We start from the raw sequence: 10625 nt of genomic DNA on the forward strand, positions 1-10625 counted from the left end.
AAGAAGCGGGCAACATCATCTCCTGCAAATTGTAACCAAACTTGTTTGTCTGAGCGATTGGCTGAAGTAGGACTGAATGGACTTGTAGGCTCTAAAGTTTTACATTGTTTTGTTTTTGAATGCAGTTTTTTGGTACATAATTCTACATTTGTAAGTTCAACTTTCATGATAGAGAGATTGCATTACAGTACTTGTATTAGGTGAATTTAAAAATACAATTTTTTTTACAGTGCAAATATTTTTAATCAAAAATAAATGTGAAGTGAGAACTGTAAACTTTGTATTGTGTTGTAATTTAAATCAATATATTTGAAAATGTGAAAAATATTAAATAATAATAGAATACCATTTTTTTCAACAGCGTGATTAATTGCGCAATTAATCACAATTAATTTTCTTAATTGCATGAGTAATCACAATTACTTTTTTTAATCGCTTGACAGCTCTAGTTATTTTCTAACCAATTTCCTTTTCTAGTTCTCATGTGTTAGCAAGATGGAGGAAAATGTGGAGTGCAAACATCCAAAAGGAATCATTACTCCTTTAAAAATAGTTTCCATTATATTTTGAATGGAATGTCCATGGAAACAGTTCTTAACTTTTGTAAAAAAAATATAAAAAAGTGGATGGGTGGATGAATATACAAGATGGATGGAAAACACACACAAAGCCTTAATTTGACCCAAATAGTTCATCTCGGATCCTGGATTTTAAAATCAAGTCCACCCATGCAGATCTGATTTCAGAAACACGGTAAACTGAAGTCTAACTTTAAAAATGGAAGGACAAACTCACTCTTTTTTTTTCCTCTGCTTTTTTCTCTTGTCCTTCTGATCCTGATAATTGCTTCTTAAGTTCTTCCAGTTGTGAGTTTAGTGATGTTACCTTGGCTTTGTTTTGCAGCTTTACTTTTGAAAGCTTGGCTTCAGAAGCTTCTTTTTCTTCCTACCAACATCAGAGTACATATATATAAAATCATAAATCTAAAACAGTTACCAAGAACTCCTACCTCCACAAGAACATTTTAACTTCATGCCCAGAAGCCCTGCAACTATAAGGCAGCCTGATAATATTCCTTTCATTACTGCAAAGTATCTGCACTGGACTACTATGAAACTTAGAGGTATTGTAACTTAAGGGGCAGCGTCACATTAAAAATTATATATTACAAAATGTTTCCTTTCCTTTGTTAGTAATACTACTTCAAGGCCTAAACCTTCAAAAGTAAATAGTGATTTGGAGTGCCTTCATTTTCAGATGCCCCACTGCAGACACCTAAAGGCCCCTATTTTTGTAAGACAAGTGACTCAGCTTACACTATCTCAGCTTTTTACTCATCTCGGACAATGTAAGTGGGATGAGGTGCTCCACTTCCTTGATGACAAACTAAATATTACACTGATATTATGAATGCTGGTCACTTGATCATTTGTACCTCTGGTCAGCTACATTTAGATTCACAACACTGCAGTGGAATGTTTAATTTAAAATAGTTTGGTTTGATTTGTTTAAAAACAAAAAAATCTTTGTTCAATATTAGGTTTTGTAAAAGGCCATATTTTGAAACTTATTTTTAGACTAATATGAAAATGTCCCATTAAAACAGAAGGGTGAAAACATACCTTTCAAAAACTCACTACAAATATGAGCTCTAATCGAAGAAGTCAATGGTGAAAACCCCTCAACAGTATATAGGGCATCCAGTATAAATTCCTTCCATTTACTGTGGCCAAAAATCCAGGGTGACATGCAGTACCATAAGGAATACAGAAATTATGATTGAAGGAAATTTGGAGGAAAATTTTTTGTATCTAAAGCAGCTCAGTTTGGGATAAGTCTGCATCCTAACTAAATGCCAAACAATATTTTGGACAATATTAGCCTAAAAGGAGGAAAAAGTCCCTGTCCAGCTTTGCACAACCTTAAATTTGCAACTGATAATAGTCCCCCACATTTATCAAGAGCATCTATTCTTTTTTGGGGACCATTTGTTGTCTATGTAATACCCAAAGCTGGTTAAAAATTCTGGAAACAGGAGGTAAATTGGTAGGAAGCTGTAATGTATCCCCATGCACCTGCAAACTGTGATCACTGCTTCCTCAGTCCCTAATATTGATATAACTGACTCTTAAGCCTGTTTTTAGGAAAACAGCTTATTCACCCAAGAAAACATGACTGCAGTTCATTTCCTTCTGTAGTCGGACAATCACACAGATGTGTACACACAATACCTTTAACCGATTATCTCTATTCCGAAGTTCATTATCCTTCTCTCTGATAAGTTCTTTGAGCTGCGTTACCAGCTGTTCAGTACGTGTCAGCTGTTCGGTCAAATCAGCCACCGACATGTTTGCTGCATCTTGCGAGCCATGAGCCTACAGACATTAAGTATACTTTTGAACAGACAAAATGGTGCAGACAATGCTGGCTGTGCACAAATCACAGTCGTCAGCTTTTCAGCCAACCCAATCAAATTTAGGCAGAGGGTAGTATTTTTAAAACTTAAACATACTGTCTAGACAGCTTCAGGATAATTTGTCAAATATGAGCCACAGAAGCAGCACTGAAATGAAACCCTGGTAACTGAAATCTCTGTAACACAGATTGTTCCCTTCAGTGCCAACTGTACTGCAATACAGTGGGGACACTATGCTGTTATAACCTGACACGATAACAAAATCCCTGTTTGTTTTTCCCCTTCCATTACTCTCTGTATGAGTGTCTGTCTTTACATTCTGAACTCCTTGGAGCACAGACTGTCCCTTTTTGTCTGCCTGGAAATCAACTAGCACATTGTAGGTGCTACCGTAAACAATAAAAATCTCTCATTTCCAATCAATTCCACTGCAAAATTAGAAGCCTCAACTTCTCAACTTAAGTGTGATTACTTGCCAACAGAAGGCATGACAGCAGAAATCTAGGCGGTGGGTGGAACACCTGCACCTATCAAGACAAGGGTCAAGGGAGAGTTCTTGAAAATATCTAAAGAATCCACACCACCCTACCGTTTTAAAACAACAGCTTAAAAACTAAAAAAACTAAGGGGAGAAAAGAGGCATTTCTCCTCCCTCTTACCACAAAAAATTGTTTTCAAAAAGTTGACACAAAATTACAGCACTAGTTACTTTAAAAATCCATTTGTGTTGATTTTAGAAACTTTTCTTTTATAGAGGGATGAGAAGTGATACACAGAGATTTTTACCCATTACTAGAAGAGATTAACAGTTTCACTGAATGTTGCCTAATTTTAGATACCTGGCAGTACTTTCAGCAGAAGAGAGAAAAATTCTTCCCATTACAAGCTATAAGAGTCATACCATTAAATATAATAATCTGAAAAATGGCAAAAAGCCGCAAGAGTTTGCATTTTAAAGCTAATACTGATGTTTAAATAGTCAGTATGATTTTAATTCTTGAGGTTCTCTGCTCGTGTTACTGCAACTAATGATCTGTACAGCCAAGTGCTAGGCTGCAAAAACGGACTGATTTAATGTTTACATGGCTTCTACTGATCTTTTCTTAAGTCAAGATAAACACACTGAAGGTGAGCAGTGTAGTTATGGCTAGACTCTGAGGATTGAAGCTAATAGGACTGGGAGTATGAAGCCACCATGATCTTTAGTGACTATCTTAGAAGAACAGGTTAAGCAGATTAAACCACCGTCCTTGCAAAAAAGCAGATACTTATTACTGCATCTTGAATTGAAATTTTCAAAATTCACAAGTTTTTTAAAAAGTCAGCACTTACAAGGTTGTTGTTTTTTGTTTGTTTGTTTTTTTTTTTAATACTTACTACTGCTTTAGGGGATGAATCATCTCCAGTGCCCCATTTCCACATAGTTTCAAGATGGCTGTGAGAAGGAATAAGGAAATACAATTATATTGCTATGAATATTAGTACCACTTAGAAAACTGTACACATAACAGGCTTGTTTTCTGCTATTTTTTTCTCCAGGCCTTTCAGTTCAAGATAATTCAAGCTAATTTAATATTGTTTAAAAAAAACAGGATCTCATTGCATTTGCTGAAACCTGATAGGAACTTTGACACCCGAGTCACATCACGAGTTGCTATTGATTATTAAGAAAGTGCTGTTTAATTCTTTTGTACATTATGTTACTTCTGCAGACAGGGAAGCCATAAAGTACCAACATTATCGTTCCAAATATTTTCAGAAATTAAACTTGAAAAAGACAATCTTAAAAATATAAGTGCCTTAAAGTACTTTTTGGCACTAGTGCTACTTCCATCTACAAATAAAAGGTACAGACTGTACTCAGTTTGCTAACATATAACCTGACCTTAGACTCATGCTGTATTTGCCTCTGCAGTATGACAAATATTATTCCAATTCATATTTCTACAGAATGAACAGACTGCTGTGCACAAAAAATAAAGACACTGTGACTAAAGCTCCATGTCTGTCACAAAGGTCGCAGAAATCACAGATTCTGTGACTTTCTGCGACCTCCGTGACTTCTGCAGGGGCCAGTGTGGCTGACCCCAGGGCTGCCCACACAGCTGGCTCGGGGGTCAGTTGGACCCCAGGAACAGCCGCAGCCCCGGTCCCCAGCCGGCCGGAACAGCCACGGCCCCAGGCAGCGGTGCCTGGCCAGCCGGAACAGCTGCGGTCCATGGCTGGCCAGCCAGTGCAGCCACTGTCCGCTGCCCCCAGGAGCTGGTGCCGCTGCCGGCACCCTCCCCACCCCCCGTGATCTCCCTTCCCGAGATTTAATTGCAGGTATTTTTAGTATAAGTCATGGACAGGTGACTTTTATTAAAAATACCCATGACTAAATCGTAGCCTTAACTATGGCATATCACACTGTACAACAACTGAGCATCTCCCATTCATATGCCTAAGGGCCTAAATCTTGAGAAGGGCACTAACTAGGAATTGTAGGTGCTCAGCACCTCTCTGGTTCAGACCCAAACACAAGCTTTCAAATAGCCTGATACCTAAATTATAAGTAATTTTTAAATTTAGTAGCCAACTTGATACCATGCAGCTTTGGGGCTCCTCTATTTCAAACATTTCAAGGCCCTTGAAGTGTTTTTCCCCTTGATGCAGGGATTACTCACACTAATGGCTCTGCCACACATTGCAAGAACAGGCCTTCCTGAATTTAATCACATCTTTCTAAAGCATGTTTCCTATTAGATCCATTTTGACAGCATGTACATGAAAGCTAATCCCACAGTACAGGCAGCTCAAATGTCAACTTATATGTACTGCAGCACTAAGAACGTCTCACTCGCCTGACAGAATTTAGTTAGGTCTTCAAGAGAGGCCTGTGCTATAATTTATCAGATTTGGTTTGATGGCCTGCATTAAGAATACTCCCACCCATCTTGCTGTACTTCTCACTTTGACCAGTCTTCAAGCTGCAACAACAAATGAGAAGCCAAACTGTATCTGTTCAGTCACCTGTCCCCACAAGCAACACTTTTCAATGGAATGTATTTTGCCTTTTCAAATCTGCATGCACAGGTTTCAGTAAAAGCACAGCAGAGCAGCTGCGCTTCTGAATTCAGCTGATCAATTTATTAAAAGTGCTGGCACATACTTTATCTGAAAGGAAATGAAGAATGAGAGCACAGATTGTTATTAAGCTGAGCATTTACCACTGATGAGCTAGAAGCAGGAATCACAGAGTGTTATGCAGGAATCATAACAGTCTCTTCTGGCTTTAAAAAGGATGTGGATATCATTACTTTATATATAGTATAAAACTCTCCTTCCTGCATCCCTCTTGAGTCACAAGACCCAATTTTGCCCTCAGTAACACCTATGCATTCCTAGTAACATGAAAGGGTACAATGAGGGCAGAATCTGGCTCATTGTAGCTTGGGGCTGTGTGTAATTTTTTTTTTTTTTTTTTTTTTTACTTGTAAATGCTTTAGAACCCAACAAGCATTGGCTGATGCAACAAGTTTAGTTCACTACATACCACATCCCCTTGGATACCCTGACCAATAGTTTTGACATGTTATTTACATTACGGATGTTAATTAAGGGGCTTTCAGGAAGGGCAAGTGTACCAAAACAAGTTGGGCAGCACAGCTGCATTGGACTCTCTTTACAATTGAACTCTCTTTACCTATCCAGTCCAACTGGGAGATACTGATCGGGGTTGTTTTTCTTAAATCAGTCAGAAGAAATGGTTTGTAGGAGGAGGAGCATCAAGGAGCAGAGGGATAGCTCAGTGGTTTGAGCATTGGCCTACTAAACCCAGGGTTGTGAGTTCAATCCTTGAGGGGGACCACTTAGGGATCTGGGACAAAAATCAGTACTTGGTCCTGCTAGTGAAGGCAGGGGGCTGGACTCCTATGACCTTTCAGGGTCCCTTCCAGCTCTATGAGATAGGGTATATCTCCATATATTAAAGTTTATAAGAACTGAACCCTTTAAAATCAAATCCTGGCACACACAACTCAATTTTTTCTCCTTCCAAAGTAGTTAAATGGAGCTCTACTTAGTTTACCATGTGTGCATTTTTCAGATGTGACCTTAACTAGCAAATGCTTGTCTGCTATGCAGGACATTAATTATCCATAGGCCCCAATGTTCTTAGTGACCATTCCTGAAGTTATAAAAGTTCTGATTTCCTCGGTCTTTCCATATCAATTCCAAACTCCTCTCACTCATTTTCAAATCTCCGCACCGCCCCAGTACAGCATCCATTTCAGTCCTTATTGCCTCACCTCATGCACTCTGCTTTGATGACATCTTTGATTTAACTGCACTATGCACCACTTTCCACTATGACAGGAAAATAGCCCACAAAACCTTAACAGAACTTGGGAGAAACTACAAAAGGCCTGTGCCTCCCTACAGGCTCTGGGACATCATATTGGTCTCCACTGAGACACAGAAGCAGTATGGCTCTAACTGAGTGGTTACTATAACACACCGTGAGAGGGAGGAGCAGAAAGAAATGATTGCTAAGCAGGGTCCCACTCCTACAAACACTCACATGTGCTGTATGCATATGTATAGTGTCACTCATGTATTTGTAAAATTGCCCCAACCCTAAATATCACTTACAGATAGAGTTGTATACGCATGAGTAGTAGTCATTTAATTGTCCTCAAGGGGCTGTCAGGGAATTATGTGCTCCTCTCTGACCCCCTTCCATAAATACAGGGATGGCAAAAAATGATGCCATAAAGGTACTCCTTTCTATCCCAACCATAGATGTGAATGGTAGTTCTCCCTGTTCACCAGTGAGAGCAAAGGAGCACACTATGTACAATGGTGCAATTTGTAAGTAAGACCCTCCTAAGTGTTTTTAATGTAAAAAAATCCATTATTTTGTACTTGATATGTGTAAATTTAGGAGGAAATATACCTTTTTAATAGCTTATTTGTTCATTGCCATAGCATTATCTTGCTTCCATCCTCTCCACATTCAGTGAATTCTAAGTTTGGTGCTGCCTGCAAGGGCAGCCATTCCTCCACTTCGCCAAAAAAAAATATGTTAAAAGACAACATTGCAGTTGAAAATATAAATGAAGTCAGCAAACTCAAGGTTATGAAACCCACAGCAAAAGGAAACTCAGATATTTGTGAGTAAGGTGCATTCTACATTTCTGAATACCTTCTTATATTTCTTACATTAACATACATGGAGTAATTAGTCACATGTATTTGAGCATGTAGGGCACCAGAAACACAGGACGTTTTCATACATCTGGAGCGCCATCCTTAAATATGTTCAGTTAATGGACAGCTGTTCTGTATGTATGTTAGCAAACAAATGTTATTTGCAAGTCAAGATTTCTCCACAAATGCCAAATGACTTTTGTCCTCATTGAGAATAGTCATGGAAAATCGGAAGCTCAAAAATTTCTGCACACTATATTAAAAACTCTACAAAATTGTTTTTAATGTATTAAAACTAATACCTAAATAGGATTTCAGCCTGAACAGTTCAATCTTAGGCTAAGAACAAAAGTAAAATACCCTTTAGGTTAACAAGTTTTTAGTCCCAGAACACGGGCTTATGAAGAGAAACAGTGATGTTTTAATCTAAAGTTATTTTTGATTGTTTTGTATCATTTTTACTGTTCTGAAAGGAGGGTCAGAAGCTAGGTATGACATGTGGGCTTACTATTTGTAAATAGGGGAGATAATTATTCAAACTGGTCCTTTTAGCCTACATATGTTCATCTGAATTCAAGCATACTACAAGTTGCAAGTAGAGCCTAAATTAACATAGCTGAAAAATTAGAGAACACTTTGTTCACAGTATGAAATTTATAGCACTTGGTATTTAGTTTAATTATTTCTCCTCTATAGTAACCCCACTTTCATTGTCCATACAGGATTTTAACAAAGCAAGGGAAGAAAGACTTGTTTCAAAAAAGAAAATATAATTGTAAAGCTACAGTGGAATTCAGGTGGGTGTGTAGTGCCTGGCATTACATGTAACTTATTCTTTTTTTTTTAAACCCTTGGCAAAGTTCCATGTTGAAATGTCCCTTTAATTAAAAATAGAAACATACTGAGTGGACACCAGAGCATGTGAATAGAAATACATTTTTCTAATATCTCCCATTTTCACCCTAGCTTCCCCTTAAGTTTTCCATGACAAAGATGTAGCCTTCATTATAATCCTGGAAAGTGTGTATGGTAACAAAATCCTCAAACGGGCACCACTCCACTTTGAACTCTATAATCTGTGAGCCAACTATCTCCACCCCATCTATAAATCCTTCTTTAGATCCATCGGCTTCCACTGGAAAGAACATGGATTTGGTGTTTTTTTCGTCTTTCTCGGATTTATTTTTACATCACTAACAAATCACACTTGCAAAGACTTGAATTTAGTCCAACTTCTACACTGTTTAAAGCCATTCAGTACCCACCAGACTCTGAGATGCTTCTCTCCCAGGGCAACATATGCAGCTTTATGATTTACTTAGGTTTTAATCTAAGAGAAATTCCACTTGCTGTCTCCCTTCCCTCAATATCCCCAATGCTTCCTTCCCCCATGCTACACTGGGCATGCCCTTCTTTGTGAGATGCTCCAGGAACTCAGATGCAATGGCTTATACATCTCCTGAATATTTCCTGTTCAATCATAACTACACCACAGTCCTGGGAGCCCACTGCAGCTCTAGCCTGAGCCCATAACCCAGGCAACAGCTGCACTACAGTGGCACCCTCTCCCCAACCGGGTTTCCAAGCCACATGCCACGTTTGGGAGAGGAAGGGGTATTCCCTAGTGGCGGTGTAAACCCAGGGCGTACTGAAGTCGCTTGTTCCAGCACTGGCCAGTCCCTGCCATGCCAGGGCGTCACAAAGCAACGCAACAAGAGCGTCCCGAGTTATTATCAGGATCCAGGAAGCTGGAGGGCACCGCTGAGTGCTGCCGCCGACCCATGTCCTTGGGGGCGGGCAAACTGCCCGGGGCGGACAGGGCCTGGCTGCAGACAATGGGAGCCCGACCTCCGCCCCTCCCCGCAGGCCGGGGCAGGACCCGGCTGAGGAGGAGTCACCCCCCCCCTCCCCCGTTGCAGCTGAGCCCAGGCCGGTCTGGGATCCCGGTGCCGCTCACCTGCGAGCCGCACCGGGGGTGGGGGAGGGAATCGGGGCCCCGCTCACCTGCGGGGGGGGGGGGGGAAATCCGGGCCCGGCTCACCTGCGGGGGAGGGGGGAGGGAATCCGGGCCCCGCTCACCTGCGAGCCGCACCGGGGGGAGGGGCTGGGCCGCGAGGGTATCCGGGGAGGGGGAGCGGGCCCTAGGGGCGGCGGTGCCGGCTGCAGCAGCAGGGGCTCCGGCTCCTCCTCTTCGGCCCGGCCCAGGTGCGGCAGGGACAACAACTCGCCACCATCCCGGCGTCAGCAGCACCACGGCCGGGCATACGTCAGCGCGTCGTCGTCTCTCAGAGCGCAGCCAATGGCGAGACGCCCCCGCTCCCAGTCGCGTCATCGCCCAGGAGTGCGCGCGGGGAGGGAAGCTGCCGGGGGTGGAGCCTCCGGCATGGGGGTGGGGCTTGTACAGGGCAGGGAGCTGTCAAGCGGAGAAGGGAAGGGGGGTGTTCCCACACTTGTGTGGAGGGAGGGGGCTCGGGGCTAGGATGAACAAACAGCAAGTGTGAAAAATCAGGTGGGGGGAATTGGCGCCCATATAAGACAAAGCTCCAAATATCCGGACTGTCCCTATAAAATCGGGACATCTGGTCACCCTACTCGGGGCTAGGATCCCCCAGACTCGATTTCCAGGGCATGTCATGGGGCAGTCAGGAGCCTCACTTTCCCTTGCTGAACAGATGTTCCTCACAGACCCTAGTCCCAGCTTTGGGAAGACTCACTGTGTCACCTTAAGTGCCTGTTCCACTTTGTACCTCAGTTTCCCCATCACTCAAACAGGGATAACAATCCCTTTACAAGATCCTGGAGGCCCTCCTCACCAGCTAGGCCGGCTGTGTCTCAGCACCTTGTGGGCCTGTGTATCTGGACCCATCTTTTTATTTATATAACAGCACCTAAATATACACCATGTGCAATCAGCACAAAGCTGACAGTGTTGATGTCACTAGGCCTAGACGAACCAAAGTTCTTCAATGTTTAACTCTAATTGACCTCGAAAGCTAGATGCATGGAATGTGTAAACAGT

The 10625-nt window shown here is 41.7% G+C and overlaps 1 protein-coding gene across 1 annotated transcript in view; it reads right to left on the minus strand.

The window, feature by feature from the left end:
• LOC128837039 (golgin subfamily B member 1-like) overlaps window positions 1–9717 on the minus strand; it is a 73955-nt gene extending 64238 nt beyond the window's left edge. Inside the window, exons 1-4 of the mRNA XM_054027861.1 lie at window positions 9686–9717; window positions 3794–3851; window positions 2232–2375; window positions 796–945 (exon numbers count right to left, since the gene is read on the minus strand). Of these exons, the coding sequence (XP_053883836.1) occupies window positions 796–945; window positions 2232–2375; window positions 3794–3838 (339 nt within the window). The 5' untranslated portion in view covers window positions 3839–3851; window positions 9686–9717. The remainder of the gene's footprint in view (window positions 1–795; window positions 946–2231; window positions 2376–3793; window positions 3852–9685) is intronic.
• Window positions 9718–10625: the final 908 nt, after the last annotated feature.

The sequence above is a fragment of the Malaclemys terrapin genome, chromosome 4 (genome assembly GCF_027887155.1).
Source record: "Malaclemys terrapin pileata isolate rMalTer1 chromosome 4, rMalTer1.hap1, whole genome shotgun sequence".
NCBI classification, from domain to species: domain Eukaryota; kingdom Metazoa; phylum Chordata; order Testudines; family Emydidae; genus Malaclemys; species Malaclemys terrapin.